Source organism: Dunckerocampus dactyliophorus, chromosome 3 (assembly GCF_027744805.1).
Source record: "Dunckerocampus dactyliophorus isolate RoL2022-P2 chromosome 3, RoL_Ddac_1.1, whole genome shotgun sequence".
Classification (NCBI taxonomy): Eukaryota; Metazoa; Chordata; class Actinopteri; order Syngnathiformes; family Syngnathidae; genus Dunckerocampus; species Dunckerocampus dactyliophorus.
Genome location: NC_072821.1, coordinates 38,638,728 through 38,662,692, shown reverse-complemented (window position 1 = coordinate 38,662,692; position 23,965 = coordinate 38,638,728). Strand labels below are relative to the sequence as shown.

The window sequence follows — 23,965 nt, the reverse complement described above, 5'->3', positions numbered from 1 at the left end:
AACACACAACTCTTCGTCACTCGATCTTCATAAGTTCACAGTCGAGTTAAACCTGTAAACATCTGTTCTTGTTTCCTCAGATCTGGACCCCCGCGAGACCCTGCTGCATTTTTCCGCCCGCCGGGGCCTCGTCCGCGTCACCAACTTCCTGCTGCGGCAGCCGGGAGCCGGAGAGGCCGCGCGGCTGGCCAACAGGCAAGGGCACACCCCTGCCGCCGTCGCGGCGATACGGGGCCACGCCAGCCTCCACGAGCTCCTCGCACAGTAAGTCCTCCTGACGGACCCTGGAAGTCGTCATAAATCCTTTTGAAATAAGGACCCACGACTTGTCATCCATGTTGGAGTTGCGTCATAAATACGCAAATGTGCGAGTGAGTCGTCGTTGGCCGTGATGACGTGAACATTGAGGAAGTCTAATTTGCTTAAACGTCTGCTTAAGGGCAAAAAGTCTTTCAGTATTTTTCCATGGGAAACCATAGAGATGGGAAACTATTCCACCCCACAAAACCCCGGGTTACGACTTGTGTGTCTAATGATGTGTTATACCGCGCGCGCACACACACACACACACACACACACACACACGCTGCAGATTGAAATGGCGAAGGGACAGCATGTGATGACATGGCTTCCTGTCTCCCTGACTGATTAATGAGGTCACATTGTTTTTATTGCGTAATATCAGCGGCTCCGTTGAAACGGACCGAGCCCTCGGCTTCAAGCGGAGCTCCTCTCGTTGTAAATCTCACCAGCCGCCTCCTCCCCGGCGGGGAAAGCGGACTTCGCGCAGCCTCGTTCTTTCATGGGCGAGCGGTGTCGTTTTCCTCACGAGGAGTGAGGTCACCGGCGGCCGCCGCTTGCAGTCCACCCAAGTGTTGTGCAAACGGCGCTGCCTGGCTGGGCGGTGTCCGCTCTCGGACAAAAACTCTGCAAATCATTGCCTGCTACATCTCGCCAGAACAGACGGGAGCCACTTTAGAACTGAAACAACTGAACACAAAATGCAGTTTTTAATTGGAACTTTATATTAAGAGAGAAAACAAATCCAAAGCTACATGGCCCTGTGTGAAAAAGTGATTTCCCCCCTAAAGCTAACAAATGGTTGGGCCCCCCTTAGCAGCAACTACTTGCAATGAGTCTCTTCCAGCGCTGTGGAGGAAGTTTGGAGATTTGTTGTCATTCAGCCACATTGGAGGCTTTTCCCTTTTTAAGGTCATGCCACAGCATCTCAATAGGATTCAGGTCAGGACTTGGACTAGACCACTCCAAAGTCTTCAGCCATTCAGAGGTGGACTTGCTGGTGTGTCTTGGATCACTGTCCTGCTGCAGAACCCAAGTTGCTTTCAGCTTGAGGTCACCAACATTCTCCTTCAGCAGAATTCATGCTTCCATTTATCACAGCAAGTCTTCCAGGTCCTGAAGACCATCACACTACCACCACCATATTTTACTGTTGCTATGATGTTCTTTTTCTGAAATGTTACTTTTACACCAGATGTAATGGGACACAGACCTTCCGAAAAGTTAAACTTTTGTCTCGTCAGACCACAGAGTATTTTCCCAAAGGTCTTGGGGATCATCAGGATGTTTTTTTGGCATAATTTAGACAAGCCTTTGTTTCTTTTTATTCAGTGGTTTTGGCTTTAACTGAGGCAAGTGAGGCCTGCAGTTCTTTGGATGTTGTTGTGGGGTCTTTCGTGACCTCTCGGATGAGTCGTCTCTGCGCACTTGGGGTCATTTTGGTTGGCCAGCCCCACCTGGGAAGGTTCACCACTGTTCCATGTTTAGGCCATTTGTGGATAATGGCTCTCACTGTGGTTAGCTGGAGTCCCAAAGCTTTAGAAATGGCTTTATAACCTTTTCCACACTGATAGATCTCAATTCATCTCAGCTAAGTTATGTTTTAACATGCGGGGCAATCGCTTTTTCACACAGGGCCATGTAGGTTCACTGATGTCATGTATAATGTCATCCCACGTCATATGACATGGTGTCGTAATTCCCTCATATGGGTCGGATTATTATCGTGCACCCCTACTTCTAACACACACCAGCTGCCAAGCAGTAGTGTGGTGTCCCAACATCACCACTGTTATCGCTCACGTGAGTGTTTTGTGAGTGCAAGGATTTGTTTTTCATGGGCTTTAAATGGTGCGGTTATGGTTTTATGTGTTTTTTATGACGTGACGCTGATTGAACACGGCAAAAAGTTAGCAGGTTTTGACTGCACCTCAGGTTGTTTTAGTCTGCAAGTTCAGAGAACGTGTGATATTATTGTCATATGCAAGAAAGCACATCGTTTTTATTGCCTGACCCGGTATCTTTTCAAGCAGCCATCAGCAACCACAATGGCGTTCTGTGCTGTCAGTGTAAATGGATTAGGGCAGCAAAAGGGGGAGCGTGGATCAGCTGACCTCACTGTTAAAACGCTCCAATCAGGTCCGAGCTCCTTCAGGGATGAGCTAAGTGTTTATTTCACGGCAGGGCTGAGGCGGCCACCGAGTCGGACAAAGGGCCGGAGTGTGTCCAGCTGGTCCCGGCAGACGCCCGCGTCGCTTGTCACCTCCCCCGGCTGCGCACGCACACGCTGACGCAGAGCGTCCGGCCGGGCCGCGATCCGCCGGCCCTTTGCCGCAGCGTGGAGCAGCTGCTTCATTTGACATATCATCTCCACACCAAGGTGAGTCACGCCCCCTTTTTGGCACCCCGATCTCCACAAGAACTCCACACGTTGTTTGTCTTTTCCCGAGCCCTCGGCTTTTGACCCCCCCAGGCTTGTTCTACTCCAGCTTACGCAATCACGCAGTCGCTGCTGATTGACTGCTGGAGAGCACGTGTGTTTGTTTCCTCTCGAGAAACTTTTATCCCAGTTTTCTTCCCTTTCCTTCCCGCAGAGAGTTTCTGTGTTGGAGCTGCACGCCGACTCTCTGCACACAGCAGCTGAATGCTGTGAGGACATAGACGTAGAAACAAGCTGCCCCGACGCCGAAACGCTAGAAAACTCTGTCCAATTTCGTGGATATGGCGTGGAGGAAGACTGGAGCGAGTCTGTGAACCCCCGGGAGCATAGCCCCGTACCCCTGGAGGATTGGGTGTGTCTCCAGTCTGGGAGAGATTATCGGCCCTCGGCGGAGGGAAGGGAACGGCCTGTTACCGCACACAACCTGAGCGTGCGTGAGAGGAGCGGAGGAGCTCAGAGTGCAGGAGAAGGGGGGAGCCCGCCTGTGGGAAGCCTTCCACCGGGAGGGTGGGGTGAGCAGGAAACAGACACAGAGGAAGGACGGGAGGCCAAAGAGGGAGAGGACGTATCTGAGCAGGAAGCAGCAGCAGCAGAAGAAGACGTTTCTCAGGACAGACGGGAGGAGACACCTGGTGGAGGTTTAGTCATGGGCCAGTCCTCGTCCTCTGACAGCTCTGACGCTGAAGGCGAGGAGCCTCAGCAAGAAGGTGAGGTGTTGACTCACACCTCTGAGCTTTGTGACGGCCTTTCTTTAGACGATGAGGAAGCAGAGCGTGAAGGCTTAGCAAAGGCCTCCTTATCAGCACAAGAGGACCTCCCACTTCTGACCGGGGTCGCCTGCGATGACGTAACCACGGAGTCAGATGTTCCACCTCTTGGCGACGTACAGAGTTTGGAAGAAAACCAGGAAACAGCTGCCGGGGATTACGCTACAGAGCAGGAGCGAGACCCGGCTCAGCAAAGTCCGCATGGAGCCACTTCTACGTTGATAGAAACGGAACCCCTGGGAGATGCGTCCATGGCCTTTGCAGAGGAAACTCAGACGGGTCTGGTCAAGAGCGAGAGCTCGCCCGAGCAGACAGCCCGGCCCGAGGCCGACCCAGATTCGGGCCTCACCCACGGCCTGTCCAGCGACGACGACGTCAGTTTCCAGTCGGTTGGAAGTTCCACAACCGACATATTCCACCCTACCGAGGAAAGCGCCTCCCTGGAGGAACACACCTCCACCAACGTGGAGATGCCGCACGACAGCAGGACATGTTGCCTGCCATCAGACCGGGACCTGCCCGAGGAACCTGCCGGTGACGCCGACCTCAGTAGCCCCTCTGAGCTTGAGGATCCGCCCTTGCCCAGCGTCCAAACATCTGAGGCGCCAGAGGAGCAAAGCTCCCCAGCAGAACCGTTTGACGAGGGGGTGGGGGAAGATCGAAATGCCAACTGCACCGACCAGAAGGAAGGTAAGCATGAGATTGGCTACTAAAGCTGTCCGTCATGTAAGGGGAAGGAGAATGAGAATGAATGAGATATGACACTAATATGCTTTGTCAGCAATGAAGCTAATGTGAGCATGTTTTGTTGAGTAGCATAGTTAGCATACATTGACCCACATTGGATTGCTTTTAGCATTGTTCATGTTTGTCAGTGTCGCAGGGTACTCCCGCTTAAACCCAGTGCTTTTATGACCACGTGATGATAAATCAATGGAGCAACAACCAACAAGTGTAGAAAATGAAGACATAGATCACATCTCTGCAACAATAAAGTTATTTTAGCCTGAGGCGACCACGGCCACCGCTCCAACCCCACTGTGTATTTGCAGCCAGGATGAAAATGTCTCACTTCGCTTGTTATTGATTCTTCTCCGTGCGAGGGCTTTGTCATCGCACTGACGCCGTGCTGTTGTGCTCTGCGCATTTCTCCAGAGGGGGATGCCATCGTGTCTGAACACGCCGTGACCGGCGCAGCACAAAAAGGAGATGAGCCCGATTCTTCCACGGTAAGCTCTGCAAGCCTCTAATTATTATTATTATTATTGTTATTGTTATGATCCTTATGGTGTTCATTGTTATGCGTCATTGCTAATGCTAAAACTGCATGCAAAACTGTATCATGAAGGTGCTATTAATCACCAACCTGTTGATTTTTAAGACTGACAAAAGTATTGGGACAGACACTGGTAGTTTCCACTCTTCTTCACAAGATTGGGTCTGCAAGACGAGATGAGATTTTGAACATTACTTTTAATAAAAGTGCAATTAAAAAAACATGACAATCCACTAATATCATTTCTACTATGTTACACTCTTCTGCACTCTGTGTGTATGCTAGCGGCCTCACCAAAGACTGTATGACTGACAAAAGGGCTCACTCTGTTCATGCTGTTGTTCTATGGAACAGACATGCCAATGTGCTGAAAGCAATGCACAGAGTGAACCCTCGTCCTGCCTGAGATCTTGTGACACCCCTTTTAAACGTGCATTTATGAAAACTGAGAGCGCATCAGTATGCATGCTTACTGGGGATGTCCGATGTTGACATATTGCCGGGGTGGGGTGATGATATGTCCAAGTTTCGCTTTTGCATGGTAAATATTAGGCGTGTCACAAGATGAGACGACACACGACATCGGGTCCACGAGGACGAGACGAGATTTTAACATTAGTTTTTAGCAAGTGCAATGAAAAAAATGTAACTGAACAAAACCATATAACCAACTATATGGGTATCTATATCTATATGGGTATGTATCTATACGGATATCTATCTACAATATACGGGTATCTATCTATATCTATATGGGTATGTATCTATATGGGTATGTATCTATATGGTGTCTATCTATACGGATATCTATCTACAATATACAGGTATCTATCTCTATATGGGTATCTGTCTATACGGGTATCTATCTATACGGGTGTGTATCTATACGGTATCTATCTATACAGCTATCTATATCTATATGGGTATGTATCTCTATGGGTATCTATACCTATATGGGTATTTATCTATACGGGTATCTATCTATATGGGTATCTATATGGGTATGTATCGGTATCTATTTATATGGGTATCTATCTATACGGGTATCTATCTACACAGGTATGTATCTATACAGGTGTGTATCTGTACGGCTGTGTATCTATGCGGGTATCTAGCTATACGGGTATGTATCTATACGGCTATGTATCTATGCGGGTATCTAGCTATACGGCTATGTATCTAGCTATACGGGTATGTATCTATACGGGTATGTATCTATACGGGTATGCATCTATACGGGTATGTATCTATATGGGTATCTAGCTATACGGGTATGCATCTATACAGGTATCTAGCTATACGGGTATCTAGCTATACGGGTATGTATCTATACGGGTATGCATCTATACGGGTATGTATCTATACGGGTATCTAGCTATACGGGTATGTATCTATACGGGTATCTAGCTATACGGGTATGTATCTATACTGGTATGTATCTATACGGGTATCTAGCTATACGGGTATGTATCTATATGGGTATCTAGCTATACGGGTATGTATCTATATGGGTATCTAGCTATACGGGTATGTATCTATACGGATATGTATCTATACGGGTATCTAGCTATACGGGTATGTATCTATACGGATATGTATCTATACGGGTATCTAGCTATACGGGTATGCATCTATACGGGTATCTAGCTATACGGGTATGCATCTATACGGGTATGCATCTATACGGGTATCTAGCTATACGGGTATGCATCTATACGGGTATCTAGCTATACGGGTATGTATCTATACGGGTATGCATCTATACGGGTATCTAGCTGTACGGGTATGCATCTATACGGGTATGCATTTATACGGGTATGCATCTATACGGGTATGCATCTATACGGGTATGTATCTATACGGGTATCTAGCTATACGGGTATCTAGCTATACGGGTATGTATCTATACGGGTATCTAGCTATACGGGTATGTATCGATACGGGTATCTAGCTATACGGGTATGTATCTATACGGGTATGTATCTATACTGGTATGTATCTATACGGGTATCTAGCTATATGGGTATGTACTGTATCTATATGGGTATCTAGCTATATGGGTATGTATCTATACGGGTATGCATCTATACGGATATCTAGCTATACGGGTATGTATCTATATAGGTATCTAGCTATACGGGTATGTATCTATACGGATATGTATCTATACGGGTATCTAGCTATACGGGTATGTATCTATACGGGTATCTAGCTATACGGGTATCTAGCTCTATGGGTATCTAGCTATACGGGTATGTATCTATATGGGTATCTAGCTATACGGGTATGTATCTATACGGATATGTATCTATACGGGTATGCATCTGTACGGGTATCTAGCTATACAGGTATGTATCTATACGGGTATCTAGCTATACAGGTATGTATCTATACGGATATGTAGCTATACGGGTATGCATCTATACGGATATCTAGCTATACGGGTATGTATCTATATGGGTATCTAGCTATACGGGTATGCATCTATACGGATATGTATCTATACGGGTATGCATCTATACGGGTATCTAGCTATACGGGTATGTATCTATATGGGTATCTAGCTATACGGGTATGTATCTATACGGATATGTATCTATACGGGTATGCATCTGTACGGGTATTTAGCGATATGGGTATGTACCTATATCGTTAAGTAATGGCTGAAGGTATTGGTAAGAGAGGCAGTATGGACCTCTGCCCCGATGAGCTTGCATAGGCTCCGGCCCCCCTCCCTGCCAGGGTGTGATGGAGTGGTGCAGGATGGCGTGTGTGGGGGCGTGTCACCCTGCGTGGACGTGGGGCTTCAGGGTGTTTAGTAGAATAAAATGTTTGGCAGGCACGCCATGACGATGCAGGGATAAATGTGACTTAGTCGGTCTGGGGGAATATTGTGCGAGGGGGAGGGAATAATGAGGCCACTTTGCTGATGTGCACTTTTTAACGTGCACATTGGCACTTTTTTTTCAGCGTTGCTTCCATCTGATTACGGGAAGAGAGAACTTTTTGGTGCAACAGGATCTCCTTCCCTCGCCCGCCGGTTTATTTATGCTCTCGTCGAGCACGCGGAGGCCATCTTTGACCGAGACGAGCTCCCGATTGTTGCTGACTGACAGATTCCTCAGCAGCCGAGCGCTGGAGCGGCTTTGCATATTCCAGGCCTGCGGTCCAGATTGGTGGTTTGCGCTGCCGAAAGCCAGATGTTTCACACGCTGCCCGCGGGAAGCCCGGCCGGCCAGCAGAGGGCAGCCTCGCCTCGCTTGGTGGAGCCAAGACGTATGATCCTATTTAATGTGCTGCACAGGCTGGGGGGGTTGAGGTGACAGCTGAGCTGCATGATCTCATGGTGGAGATGCAGTGGAACAAGCATGAGGAGGATGAGGATGATGTCATGTGCCAATGCTAGCCAAATACCAACCTGCATGCTATTAGTTGGAGGTTGAAGCACAAAACTCTACACTCCTAAAAACCAAGATCATCTTCATTAGAATGGATGAGAAACGTGTTGCGAGCAAGCCTGCACAGCAGCACTGAGTTTAATAAAAGAGTGGTGTGTGTGCATGGCGCCACGGCGTACACTGCATATTGAAATATGCTAATAGCCACGCAGCAGCACCAGCTCATGAAACGAGAGCACATGGCGCCGCTATGTAAAACAAACACGCGTGGGAACCGTTGCGACGGCAAAGACGAGGCGGGCCAGCGGGAGCAGGTTTCCCTTTTTTCACTTTAAAAAAAAAAAATGGATGAACATGACCGTGTAAGAAAACTCTTCTACTCCTTAAGCGCTGCACACAAAACTGCTGTACTGTTATTTTCCTGGCAAACCCACCACACGGTGGCGCTCTTATTAAACCCCAAAGTTAGACGCCCACATGCTGCACGGACTTGGCATTTTCCAAAGTCCAGTGCACTCGACAAAACACCCGCTGCAACGTTACAGCAATATTTACCATGAAGCTGTTGAATGCGTCAGTCCTGTCTCTTGTTGAGCCTTAGCAAGTATTTTATCCTCATTCTATATCAGCTGTTTAAGTATTTCATTGTCGTTCAAAATAGCTCTCAAAAATAGCAAGTGTGTGTACAATAATCACTCGTTTATGGCGGTTAATTGGTTCCAGACCCGACCATGGTAAGTCCTACAAAGTACAAAGTAGGATCCCTTATCTATAAATGGAATATTTTGGTTGTTACAGCATTAAAAAACTGTTTACCACCTTCTAAATGCAGTTTTTAACATTATTAGAGCCCTCTAGACATGAAATAACACCCCTATACTCACCTTTACACTCCAATTACCCAATATAGTAGACATATTAAGCACAGAAAACCTGTTTATGACCTTCTGAATATGGGTTTTGATATGGGTTTAGAGCCCTCTAGACGTGAAGTTACACCCCTAGTCACCTTTACAATCCTTCTACCCAATATAGTAGACATAATCAGAGAAAATAAGATATATTAGGCACAGAAAACCTGTCTATTACCTTCTGCATATGCTTTTTAACATTAATGGAACCATTTAGACATGAAATAACACCCCTATAGTCACCTATACACTCTTTTTACCTAATGTAGTAGATATAATCATAGAAAATAAGTTATTAAGCATCGAAAACCTGTTTATAACCTTCTGAATATGTTTTTTAACATTATGAGAGCCCTCTAGACATGACATAACACCCCTATAGTCACCTTTACACTCCTATTACCCAATACAGTAGACAAAATAAGCATAGAAAACCTGTTTATGACCTTCTAAATATGGGTTTATAACATTAGAGCCCTCTAGACATGAAGTAACACCCCTATGGTCACCTTTACACATTACCCAATATACGAGGGAAAGGCTTCTTGAGACGCCATCTGTACTTCTGTGAAGAAGGTGTCGGACGTTTTCAGCCTTAGTGTAAGGAACCAATGGGAGGAGGGTGTTGGCACACTAATTCCGCCCACTCTTACTGTATTTAAGGCCTAGGCTACCAGCACTTGTTAGTTCGCTGACGAAGCTCTTTGGATGAGGAGCAAAACTTCTGACACCTTCTTCACAGAAGTACAGGTGACGTCTCAAGAAGCCTTTCCCTCGTTGGACAACTCCTGTACGACTGAGAGCCTACACAGACGCATTACCCAATATACTGTATTAGACATAATGGGAGACAATAAGACATATTAAGCAAAGAAAACCTATTTACAACCTTCTAAATATGCTTTCTTAACATTATTAGAGCCCTCTAGACTTGAAATAACACCCCTATAGTCACCTGTACACTCCTAGTACCCAACATAGTAGACATAATGGGAGACAATAAGACATATTAAGTATAGAAACCCTATTTACAACCTTCTAAATATGCTTTCTTAACATTATTAGAGCCCTCTAGACTTGAAATAGCACCCCATAGTCAGCTTTACCCTCCTATTACCCAATATAGTAGACATAATAAGAGAAAATCCAAGTCAAAGCCAGTGAAAGGGTGTGGCCTGAGTGGACATCGAGTGATCCATCATGGCCACCATAGCGATGGTATGTGAATTTGATTTCTTCCGTAATTCCGTACAGACGTCGTCCAACACCTGCTTACTCGCCAGCTTTGGCAGTTAGCGTCTCATTTGTTTGGCGGCCGGACGCCAGCCCGGGAGTGTCTTTGTCCCTGAGGTTAGGGACCTGCCATCGGGGGCTTCACCGCATGTTTGCATGGAATCAAATCTTTGTGTTTTGTGACGTGTGTCCGCCGTTTGTCTTGTGGTTTGTAAAGGGTGCGTGGTTGCAACACAACATTAGAAATCCCAAACCTTGCTTTTCTTGTCTCTTCTATTCTCAGCTGCTCTTCATGGATGATTGCTCTCGTAAAGCGGGGGTGTCTCGACTCCTTCCAGTGAGGGCCACATAGCGAAAAATGAAAGGATGCTATTTTGTAGAGCAGCACATGTAGATATACAGTACCTGTACCAAGAAGCTTTGTCATATACTGTAGGTGGAAAAGCATTTTATTCAGATCAGCTTTACTATTTGCACTTTTTTGTTTGTTTTTTTCCAGATATTTCAACTTTCTTCTTAAATAATTTTTGTAAACTTTGTCTTCCTAATAATATGACTTGATTGCCATAATATTTGGACATATTCCCATATTATAACTGCTTCCCATCCTAATTTTCCAAAAATGACAACTTTATTTTGTTGTTTGTTTCTCATATTACATATTACAAAAAATAAGTCTGCTTCGTTTATTTTTATGTTATTCTTGTAAAATGACGACTTTTTCTTGTCAGAGTACAACTTTCAACATTCTTCTTTTACATTTTTTTCCCGTAATTATGACCTTATTTCCATAATATTTTGACTTTATTCCCATAATGTTATAACTTTTTCACCGCCCTAATTTGTCAAAAATGACTATTTTGTTTTGTTTGTTTCTCCTAATATTACAACTTTTCAAAAATAACTTATTTTTCTTTAATATTTCAACAGTCTGCTCCTGAACTGACATTAGTTTCCTATTCTTGAAAAATTGCAAATTTATTTGTTAGAATCTGATTTTTTTCTCTTTAATATTTTGACTTAATTGTCATAACATTACTTTTTCCAAAATGGAATTTTCCAAAACTGACAACTTTATTTGTTGTATTTCTCACAACTTTTAAAATAATTGTTTTTTTTGCTTTAATATTTCAACTTTATACTGCGAAACTGACATTATTTTTCCCCACAAAGTTTATTTTCAAAAACTTTCAACTTTTTCGTCTTTTCTCATAAAATTATAGAAGTTTTTTTGAATTTCTGCTGCTTTTACTGTTTCAGCTTTACTTCTCATAATGACGACTTTATTTCTGTAATATTTGACTTTATTCTCATAACATTATAACTTTATCCCCATCATACTTTTCCAAAAATTACTTTATTTATTGTTTTGTAAAACTTTAATTTGAACAAAAATAACAGATTTTGTACTCTAATATTCCAACTTTGTTTCTAATTTTTGAAAATTATTTTTAATGAATGTATTTTTATTCATTTCATTTCTATTTAATTTGAGCTTGTAAAATTACGAGTTTTTCTCGTTAAATTACAACTTTTTTCTTTTAATATTTTGACTTAATTGTACCATTTTTAAAAATTATTTGTAATTAATTTATTTGCATTAATTTTAATTTTATTTAAAGTTATCTTTTAAAATCGCAACTTTTTCTTGTTGGATTTCAATTTTTTTACTTTATAATTTAGTAATTTTTGAAAATGATATGTAATTGATTTTATGGATGTTAATTTTAATTTGATTAATTATGATCTTGTAAAATGACAACTTTTTTCTGTTAATATTTTGACTTTATCCTTGTGAAGTTACTGCTGATTTTCCATATTTGCGATTTTTTTTTTTTTTTTTACTTTAAATTTATATTTTTAGAATGTGCTGCAGACCAATAAAAAAACAGTTGCGGCGGCAAATGTCCCGTGGGCCGCAGTTTGGACACCCCTGTGTCATACAAAAAAGCGTAGATTAGTAATAACATAGAGTAAATGAAGCTACACGGATCGGGTCTTTGTGGTGGAAACTCGATCACATGCGGTGGCTTTTCCCAGCGCTCCCGCCAACACGCAGCTCCCCCAGGACCTGCCCAGGGGTTCTCCCCATCCAGCAGGGGGCGCCAAGTGGGAGCAGCTAACCTACATGTGGCAGCTGAGCTCACAGTGACCAAAGTGTCATCTGTCCCGATTGCAACACGGTGGTGTTGTGGACACAGAGGGACATTCACTCCTTCGCTTTTATAGGCTGAGCCAGTAAGGGGGAGGGCACAAGTCCTCCAGAGGGCGGACAGAAGGTTTTTTGGTTGTTTTTTTTTTTTGCGGGGGGAGGGAAGAAGAAGGCAAGGGAGGGGAGGGTGCACGGCAAGAGGCTTCTGTGTCCAGATGTGAAACTCGGCTCTCGGCTTTCCTTGCGTCCTCTCGCTGTGGATATACCGTACATACTGTATATATTTATATGCTGCTGGGGAGGGGACAACATGTACGAACGCCACAAGCAGAGGTACAGCCTCTGCGCCAAGGGGGAGAGACCTGTAAATGTTGTTTTGATAAAGGTAGGCCACCCTTCTTCTTCCACTTTGAGAAGTTGTGTGAGTGTTAGTTGGAGAAAAACTACTGGACAAGCTGGAAGGTGCTAACTTGGTCAAAGTTAACTCATCTGATGGCTTCCTTTCCACAACCATCAAACTATGAAAGCTCGCACCAGTCTTTAAAAGCAGGGGTGTCCCTACTGTTTTCCACCCGAGGCTGCCGAGAGTGGGGGGGGGAACGGATGCGGGGGCTGCTTTACATGATATTATTCATACCTATTTCTTTTGTATTCATTGATGATATCAGCTATCATCGCAGCAAAGCCAGGGGCAGGGGGGCCATGCTCTCACAAACAACGAGACGCATTAAAGCTACAAAAAAGCTGAAATAAGTCGCATTTTTAAAGTAAAATGTTAGCTGTTTAATATATGTCAGAATGTTCTGGGAGAAGAAGCATTTTAATACGTGAAATGACGCCTGGAAGCATGTCAAACAGCCGCATTTTAACACCAAAACTTCATTTTTGTATTGACAAACAGTGAAAGTCATACAGTATGTGTGTGTTTAGTTAGTCAGTGGCCGACGCAGCAGCTACAATCTCCAAGCTACACAAACACAAACAGTCTCAGGTAAAAGGTATCATATAAGTATACACTAGTTGCACATTACTTACAGACCCACAGTATCCCATAACAAACATTTGCAGCCCACGGCACGTTCGAAAAATAAAATTTAACAAGAAAACTACAAAAAAAAAACCACAAACACGACAACAAAAATGGAAAACTCAGCAGTAATTTTACAAGAATAAAGTCAAAATATTAAAGAAAAAAGCATTGGTGAAAATATAATAAGAAAAAGTCGTAATTTGACAAGAATAGCGTAATATTATGAGGAAAAATAACCTAATTTTAGTAGCGCAATGTTGAAATATTCCATAAAGGAGATGTCATTTTTGGAAAATTAGGTTGTGGAAAAAGTTATAATATTATGACAATAAAGTCAAAATATTATGGGAGTAAAAAAAAGTCATAATTACAAGAAGAACATTTGCAAGAATCAGTTTGTTTCTGCCTTTTTCTGTTCTTTAGTAAAGAATAGAACCTAGGTAAGTTTCAGGAAAATACCAGTTCCTGACAAAAAAAAGGTAAAAGATGTATAAATACGTCGATGGGTTTATAAAAACATATAAATACATCTTTGGTATTGAATGAGTTAAAGAAAAAAGACATTTTGTAAAAGCTGTAATATTTTGAGAAACAAAGAAAACACTGAATAAAGTCATTTTTAAAGAATTAGGTTGTGGAAGAAGTTGTAAGGTTTGGAGAATGAAGTCAAAATATTCTAGCAATAAAGTCAGAATGACAAGAAGAACATTTACAAGAAGAAAGTTGACATAGTAGGATTAAAAAAAACAGTAGAAATTGCAGCTGTAATTTTGCAAGAATAGTCAAAATCTTAAAAGAAAAAAGGTGTAATGTTACAAGAAAAAGTCATCATTTTACAAGAATAATGTTGGAATATTATGAGGAAAAATAACGTCATTTTAGTAACAGAGAGTTGAAATAAGCGTTCTTTTTTGAAAACTTGGAATATGAGAAACAAACAAAACACTCAAGAAAGTTGTAATATTTTGAACATTTGTTTGCTGAAAAAGTGTGATGAGATTAAATTCACAATGTCACGGGAATAACCTCATTACATCACAAGAACATTTACAAGAAGAAATCTGGGGGGGATTTCACAAAAATAAAGTCAAAATATGAATATAAAAAACTGACATTCTAACAGTGAAAAACAAGACCAAAGTTGTACCATGACGAACCTTAACCCTAACCCTCTTCATCCTAACCCTAATATGAGATGAAACATACAGCCACGGAAAACATGATTAGACCAGCCTTGTTAGCATTAACTTGTTAGCATATCTACATGTGTTGCTTTCAGGCTTAGGGCGGGGCCACCCCACAGGCCATCTAGACATGTGAGTCATGCTCTCACCTTGGCCACCCCAATGAAACATTTCTGGCTCCGCCCCTGCTCACATGGGAAGTGCTGCTCAAACCGCTGGTTGTTTATACTAGGGACCGTCAATCAATTACTATTGTGCTGAAGATAGTTTGTTACAAAAAGTAGTCACATATTCTAAATCCCCCCACAAATGGATGTAGAACCATGTCAAATGATTAGTCCTACCCGAAAAGTATTTTGCACGACCATTTTTCCAATTGTATCTTTTTTTGGATCTTTTATTGGATTAGGGACTGACTCACAAAGCCAAACAATGTTGTTGGTCCTCCTGTGTAACAAAGGTACATTCAGCAATACTATGCTTGCATTATTTTTAGTGCTTTGAACAACCATATTCGCTTCCACAAGTTCATGTTTGGAACAAAAGCTGCTTATTAATAAAGCCAAACAATGTGGCCCGGGACACCCCCACTTGCTTTACAGAATGTCATCCTTTCACATTTCGCTTTGTGACTGTGGCTGGAGGGGACAAGTTAGGACACCTCTGGCTGTGTATCATTCAGTTCGCGTGCCTAACTGCATCACAACATCAGCGCTGTGAATTATTGTGACCGCCAGGTGTCGCCAAAAACACAACCCCTGCGGCGTTTATGTACTGTACTGTATATAACGTATATTTAGATTTATATAGTAAGTGGCAGGACTACGGGGGAAAAGTCAGTAAAATAGTGTAACCAGATAAAAGAACATCTCCGGCTAAGTTAGTGGTGGTTGCGGGGGAGTTGTGGATGTGACACCAAGGACCCCTCTCTGGAGGAAGTTTGGAGCGAGACCCAACGAGGCTTAGAGCGTTTTAGGGGCTTTCTGCGGGGTTATGTGGTCAGGACGGCGTGCCGTTAAAGCCGCTAAGTCTCCCTCTGAGGTGCCGTTACACGGAGCTTCCGTGTGCCACTCTGTGTAATCCCCGCTAAATGGAACTTTCATTGCACCCCAAAGTGGTGCTATTTCAAGCCGCTGCAGCGTTTCCACTTAGCGACATGTATAGAATCTTTTTTTCTCTCCTGCTTTTCCACTGAGCCTCACATTTTCCTTGTGGCTGGAACGTAGCAGTTTGTTGTTAGGTTGCGTAAGTTGGATAATGAGTCGTATTAGCACGTATCCTTTCCAGTCAAGCGTAATGCTGCATGATTATTGACGATTAGAGCAGGGATAATGACATCTTTGCCCTTCTTGTCATGGTTTGAGTTGAACTGCTGTGCTAGTCAGTAGAAGTCCACATGACGATATCGCACTCATATTTTCCTTCTTCATGTAACACACAAAAGCTCATGTCACATTTAGCTGCTGACATTGCACGTGGCGTTTAAACATCCCTCTTTTTCCTAATAGCAACTCTGACAATTAGGGCTGCAGATCACCATTATGTTATCACTCAATTCATCTCAAGCTGTTGTCTCCAATGATCCACTGAACCGTTAGGCCAGTGAGAGCCACCTAGTGAAACATGAAAGGATCCAACTTTTCAGATTTTGTAGATATGCTAAGAAGTTATAAATACTGTATATATATATATTTCAAGAAAAAACTCAATCTCAGCGTTGCCATATAGGACAAAAAACATATTATTAACTCATTCAATCTCTTCAGTAGGATCGAAAGTGACTTTGACCGTTAAAGGCCACGCAAGTGTTAAAATAAGTAGAAGGTATTTTATCTTCATCTTTACAGAGTCCTGACTTGAACTCAGCTGATGATGAGGAAGGAACGGTGATAGAAAAGTCCTAAAAGGATAACTCTGTGTGTGTGTGTGTGTGTGTGTGTGTGTGTGTGTGTGCGTGTGTCCACGCCTGTTAGCATGAGAGCTTATTCACAGTTACTAACGACTCCCGCTCCACGAGGTGATGATGTGTTTTATGGCGGCGCGGTGCGGCGCTACGCTACGCAGGGAGGATGCCGGGATGTGAAACGCTGGCTGGAATGAAGTCATTTGGCCTGGCGCCCGTTTTCTGTCCCGGGCAAGAGGAAGCCCTCTGCTTTTTTTCCCACGCTATGATATCTCTCTCACTGTCCTCCCTACCTCCCCTTCCTCGCTCGCTCGTTCGTCTCATCCTCACTAGTTCACCTCGCCCAGCACAACACGGGAGGGGGTGACATCAGCAGGGACTTTTAGAGAGTGACAAAAGACAAAAGGGAGGAGGTTTTTCTGTCTCGTGGTGTTTTTGCCGCTCTGCTGTTGGCTGCTGAAGCGCTCCGTCTATCGAGCAGCGCTCTCATGCACATTGCACTCACCAAATATACTCTCAAATATACAAACACCTGCCAACGTCTGCACTGGAAAATAAGACAAACGCTCCGCAAAAATATGACAACATAAGGATCATTCCACGGGAATTTCCACCGGCAACCCCCCACGCAAGAAAATGTTTTGTTGTTTAAATACTACTACTAATAATAATAATAAATAATAAATAATAATAAATAATAATAAATTAAAAAATAAAAAAATAATAATAATAAAAAAAGTTTAATGAGAAAGCCTTTAATTGTCATATATAAATTTACAATGAGTTTGACATATTTTTAAATATAAAAAGGTATATATTTTTCCTCATAATATTCTTGTGATTTTGCTATTATTATTCAATTATTAATTAATTAAAATTGTTGTACATGTGTAGTGACAATAAAAGGCATTTTAACTTATTACAAAAATAAGAATTATATATAATTGGATAAGACATTTTTTTAAATGTAAATGTAAAATTTCATTTTTAAACTGTAACATTTAATTTAATATTCTTTTATCTTAAAATTATTTTAAAATTGTATTGATTTTTTTAAAATTATAATATTGTATATTATGTACAATATTAATATTATGTAAGTCTATATACAGTATATGGAAGTCTTAATTTATTAACAGCAGGAATTTTCACCAGCAACCCCCCCACGCAACAACATATTTTGTGTTTAACTTTAAATTTTTATTGTAATTAATTTTTTTTATTATCCACTTAAATGCAAAAAATCTAAATAATTATATCTTTTTTATGAAATTAAAATGCGTTTGTCACAAGATACGTGTGCGTTTACATATTTTCAAATGTAAAAATGTATTTTGTTCCTCTTTCTTTCTCATTAGAATACGACTTTTTGTCAAAAAAATTTTATTCCCATAAAATTCCAGCAGTATTTTTCCATTTCTTCTGGTTAATTGTCTGACTTTTTCAACTTTTTTGGTACGTTCCCTTTTTGTAATGATGACTTAACCCTCCACAATATTTAGACTTTTTTCTTGTAATATTATATATACTAGTTGTCTTAAAAATGACAACTTCATTTGTTGTGTTGTTTGTTTTTCATAATATTATGACTTTAAAAAAACCCTTTCTTTAATATTTAACTTCATGAAAAAAATGTTTACAACTGATTGTACATTATAGAGTGGCAGTAAAAGGCATTCTAATTTTATACAAATATTATCATATTTTTAACATTTAAGTGGATAATTTTGAAATAAATTAAAATGAATAAAAATTCAAAAAAAAGTACATGTAAAATGTTTATTTCCAAATATATTTTATACATTTTTTATTTTTAAAAGTTCAAGTTTTTCTATTGATTTTTAAAAGTGCTATTCTATTTATTCAGTGCTACAGCCTGACGACCAGAACGCCGTCCAAGCCTTTTATTTTTAAACTGTGTTTTTATTGGGTGCAGTTTAGCTGCAAGTATGCGCCCAAGCGGGGCTGCCAGCTTTTAGCTCGCTGGACTGAATGGCGGCAAGGTTGCAGCTCTTCCACGTCCTTCCCAGCGTGCATCAGCACGGGCGCTTGTTTGGTTGCTTGTCGGCTCACCAGAGGGGAAAGCGTGTTTCCTGACTCTCATTACAATACAACTTTTTAAATCTAAATGTGTTGACTTTATTCTCGTAAAATTCCAGCTGTTCTTTCTATTTCTTCTGGTTCATTTTCCAACTATTTCAACTTTTTTCTTCTACATTTTCTTACGGCTTTATTCCCATAATACTATAACTTTTTTCCCAACCTGATTTAAAAAACAAAACAAAACAAAACAAAAAAACCCCCAAAAAACCCAGGACAACTTTACTTTGTGTGCTTTGTTTCTCATAATATTATGACTTTAAATATATTTTTTCTTGAATATTTCAACTCTATGCTACTAAAATAACGTTGTTTCCTCATCATGTTCTCCTAAAATTGCATCTTTTTTTCTTGTTAAAATACAACTTTTTTTTCTCTCAATATTTTGACTTTATTTTGGTAAAATTAAAGTGTTTTTTTTGTATTTTTCTATTTTTTCTATCTATCTACTAAATAAAGACTTGCAGAAATTCTAAATAATATAGAATTTCATTGCAAAAAACATAACAATTGTTTAGTTTTTTAAATTAAATTAGAATGCCGTTAATTGTCACTATACACAAGTACAAATTCATTATATTATAATATATTATATTATATAATATAATATATTCTAATATTTTCAAATGTAAAAATGTATTATTTTTCCTCGTAATATTCTGGAAAAATGGCATTGCAATATGACTTTTTTTGTCTAAATATTTTGAATTTATTCTGGTAAAATTCCAGCAATTTTTTTCTATCTATCTATCTATCTATCTATCTATCTATCTATCTATCTGTCTATCTGTCTATCTGTCTATCTGTCTATCTGTCTATCTATCTATCTATGTATCTATCTATGTATCCATGTATCTATCCATGTATCCATCTATCTATCTATCTATCTATCTATCTATCTATCTATCTATCTATCTATCTATCTGTCTATCTGTCTATCTATCTATCTATCTATCTATCCATGTATCTATCCATGTATCTATCCATGTATCCATCCATCTATCTATCTATCTATCGATCGATCTATGTATCGAGCCATCCATCCATCCATCCATCCATCCTTCTGTCTTTCTTCCATGGGCGTGTTTGATATGGGAACGCAGCTGTGAGGGGAGGAGCCTGTGTGTGACGTTTGCACATGCGCGCTTGTATTCATGTGGTTGCTTGAACGTGCACGCCAAGCGTCTGAGCGTGTGTGTGTGTGTGTGTGTGTGTGTGTGTGTGTGTGTATGGAGTGCTTCGGCGGGACATTGGAGGGATGGCCTCACATGGAAGTCATTCTGCCAGGATCACTCGTGGTCTTGTTGTTTTGTTTTTTTTGTCTTTGGTCTTGGTTTAATCAATGACTGCAGTGTCTTAGTCTATTCTTGCTGCAGTTTTGACATGACATCACTAGTTTTTCATGCTGAGACCTGCCCCACAGACCTACTTTCTCATGGGAAGAACACCGCGTAGAGTTTGTGTTTCCATGTTGCAGCTCTAATATTGCTTTGCTTGTCCCATCACTGCAATTTCCATCACTTTGTGGATTATTTCCGAACTCGTTCTGATTATTTCCATGGGGGAAAAGTGGCTTGCAAAAACGTGCAATTTATAGTCCGGAAAATACGGTAGTTGATGGTGTTATATTTGTAAATAAATTGTTATTATGATGGATTTTTTGTGTTGTTTATGTTGCGGTATAATTGTTTAGATGTTTGAACTGTCACAAAAGAAAACCATATTTGTGTCAAAGTGAAAGTTATGCTTGAAATGAATCTTTTCACTTACCTATGTTCTACTGCTGATTACTAAAGAATGCAAAAAGGTAGAAACAAACATTTTTTTATGACAAAAGACGGGAGTCTAATGTTTCTTTTGGTAGGTTGCATGCTTATATCGCCATACAACACAATATTCAGTGGGTATTGTTAATTGGTTAGTTGATTAATGGTGGATTCATTGCCGCAGCTCTGGTACTGTAGCAGAAGGAGGAGAGAAGAGAAGTTAAAAATCACAGAAGCCAGCTTGAAAATCAAAGCTTGGTTTAAAAAGTCCACGGCAGCCGCTTGACCCACATTCAACATCAAAGTTCTTCCACCAGAAGAAAAAAAAAAACAAGTAGAAGTCCGTCACAGGATTTAAAGCTCAGTAGATACAAAAAGGAAAGATGTCAAGCTACAAAGCTTTCTAAAAGGAGCTTGATAAAAGATTCATCTTTTTTCGAAATTATGTCTAATCATCTTCATCTGACTTCCTTTCAGCACAAAGATCTTCTCTCAGGCTGTTGGCGTCACGTCCAAACCTGTCACTCACATCGTGACACCACGGAGGTTGAGGGGGTGGGGGCTTTTTTAGGGGGGTATCGCTGATGTATGTGCTCAGTAGCTAAAACCAGCACACACACACACACACACACACACACACAGCTGTCGCGTCGTCCTCGCCACAGAGGAAGCAGAAGCGTGTGTGTTTCCAGCGTCACAGCAAATGTGAGAGCCCAGAACCCGTTCCAACCGTCGCCCCCTTAGGGATACCAAGGACTTAGTCACAAGGCCGCCGCCGCCGCGTGGGTCACATGTTGCCGAGGCTGATTGAGCGTCTTCCTGTTTCTCCGTAGATCCATCGAGACACCGCCGAGGCGTCCTTCCACCAGCCCCTCAACGCTCTGCACTCAGGTAAGGGACGCTTTGCTGGTTGTCCATCTTGGAGGATAACATGATAACATCTTTGTGTTTGTGGCCCCCGTGACTTCCCCACGTGTGCAAACGATGCCACTAAAAGAGTGAGTGTGTTTAGTCGTAGGCCTCGGGCTGCTTTGTTCTGTTCCTCCACACGACCTTTACTTTTGCACACACCACCAAGGGACTCTACCCAATTACCTTATACGAGCACCACCACCGCCTGGCACGATACGGGTAGTGGTTTAAAAGGACTTATTCTACCCCCCAAAAATGTCGATATTTTTCAAAATTACCAATGAAACCCTGTAAAAATGGTCATAAACTTAAAGGAAAAGTGCACTTTTTTTGGAATGTTGCCCATCATCCACATTTCTTTCCCTTTTCCGCGTGTTAGTTAGCATGAGTCAGCTATTTAGACTATGAAGCCCTCTAAAAAGAACTTCTAACAACATACATTGATGGTAACATGTAATACTTACAGTATTTTGATGATTTAAAACATTACCGGAACTTATTTCCTGGGGGGCATCGATTTCACAGAGCCCACTGACGGGAACTAACGCTACTTCCTTTAACACCAGTAGCACAGACAGTGACTAGTAATCATGGCATGATCCTTATCTAGTCGAGCCTGAACGTACGGAGGATGAGCTACAGGTTTTAGAAGCCGAGCAGGCAAGAAGACAAAGTGAAACATTGCAGCAGACGAAGGGCCAGAGAGTCGGGCCCGGCATGACTTGTGGTGTAAATGTGGAGCTTGCCAAGCCATGCCGACAGAAAGGGAGTGTTTGTGCTGCACCGAGTGGCATACAGTGTTACCATGGATGTATATGGCCAGGAGGACACTGCTCCAAGAGACTGCATCACAACCAAGAGTTGTTAGCGCTAACGAACCCTGCAGTGGTACAAACATTTTCCACCTACACAAAATAAACTGAAAAAGACGTCCCAGACCAGCTGGACCAGATGGACAAGTGTCCATGGAGTAAGTCACCATGATACTGAATGCGATACAGTACATGGAGCACATAGCACATGATATCACAACACAGTCCATCTAGCTGTGTACAAACAAAACATGGAAGGTGGGCTAATACTTTACACCTCAGTTCATTAGCTTCTTCTTGTTTCCCAGTCGGTACTTTTCGGCGGATTGCCACAACCTTCATCAATACACGTGCCAGGCATGATTTATAACCTGGCGTTAACTTTTCACAGCTAACAACACTGTAGCAGCGCAAGTAGGTAGGTAGTGTTACCTCTCGGGAGTGGCGCCGAGACTAGCGAGGCGTTGTTACTCAGCCAGAAATCTAATTCTTCGTGTTAGCTGCTACAATAACATCGTTGTAGCTTGGTTAACATACAGCTCACTTATGGAAATAAAACACTACTTGCATTTTTTTAAATGTGACTTTATAGTCGAGAATCGATTTTGGAGGCATGAAGAGCTGGTATCGGAAGTATCGATATTTCAGTATCAGTCCGGACATCACTACCACAAAAGCATTCGCAGTTCTGGTAGGCTATGCAGTCAAATAATAGCAAACCTTAGTAGCTAAACTTTGCCAAATTGGTATCATTAGCTGACAACAAACACAACTGCTAGCAGTAAGTTGGAATGTTGGCGCCATTGAGTCAGCTGGAGGAACCCGCTGCATACAGTCCCTGTAAATCAGAGGATACCCAACCACTCGGTACCGGTGGGATGGGCGGAGCTGGACCGGACCTACGACACTATCTAAGAAGTGCCCCTAGTTACCACCGGTTGTGCAAGACCTCATTGTTTCTGGTTCAAGTGTGCGCACCTCTCAACTGTAGGAGCCCGTACGACCGGATGTGACCTAGGCTTTAGCTTAGCTAGCAAACTCAGTGACTAGATGCCATATGTGACATACAGCAACAGCAACATTCAGGAATGGGACAGGAGGACACAAACGTTAGCAGCACTGAAGTGCTAACAATACACTCGCATTTTAACAGCAGCGTCATGCTAGTTTAGCCTGTTCGCTGAAGAAAAACTAAATGACCAAACTCACAGCTCGCATGTTTGTAGCTGACTGAGGGATAGTTGACAGACCTCTATTTTAAGATGTGTAGCAAAGCCTTAAAAAAATTATTTTAGAAAGTGTTGGGTATATATACGGGGTGGGTCGTCTAGCTAGGGCAGGGTCGGGGCGAAGGTTTCACCTCTGCAGCTTTTGATCAGGTTTTTCCCTCTTCCCTCAAAAGTGGAGCAAACAAGTGAGGGAGATGATAGATTTTTGGGGGTGTAGGGACACACGTTACCAAAGTACATGGTTTAGTAGTTTCACCGATGCATGCTAACCAGCAGCATCTTAGGAGATTGGTTTTGCGCGGTCGATGTTGGTAGCGTTCCCCCGCAGCGTAAAGCACGTTTCTTAGGAAGTGGAAACAAAGATTGTTTGACCCCGCTAAAACGAGCCACCCCATAGGGGGATCATTCTCCTCCAACAAAACAGAACCTCAGCTGGGACGACTTGGATCAAAGTGCCTTTTATGCACGCTGGAAAGCAGACGGCGGAGTGGATGCGATAAGGCATACAGAGCAGCGGAGTCACATCTATCCTCCTTGCTCTCTCTGGTCAGC

At 41.9% G+C, this 23,965-nt stretch overlaps 1 protein-coding gene across 4 annotated transcripts in view; it reads left to right on the top strand.

The window, feature by feature from the left end:
* Positions 1-23,965, top strand: part of LOC129178070 (A-kinase anchor protein 13) — a 105,958-nt gene that overhangs the window by 35,194 nt on the left and 46,799 nt on the right. For all 4 annotated transcript variants that reach the window (XM_054769810.1, XM_054769811.1, XM_054769808.1 and 1 more), the window contains exons 6-10: positions 81-264; positions 2,485-2,680; positions 2,895-4,197; positions 4,663-4,736; positions 21,294-21,351. In XM_054769810.1, the coding sequence (XP_054625785.1) occupies positions 81-264; positions 2,485-2,680; positions 2,895-4,197; positions 4,663-4,736; positions 21,294-21,351 (1,815 nt within the window). The remainder of the gene's footprint in view (positions 1-80; positions 265-2,484; positions 2,681-2,894; positions 4,198-4,662; positions 4,737-21,293; positions 21,352-23,965) is intronic.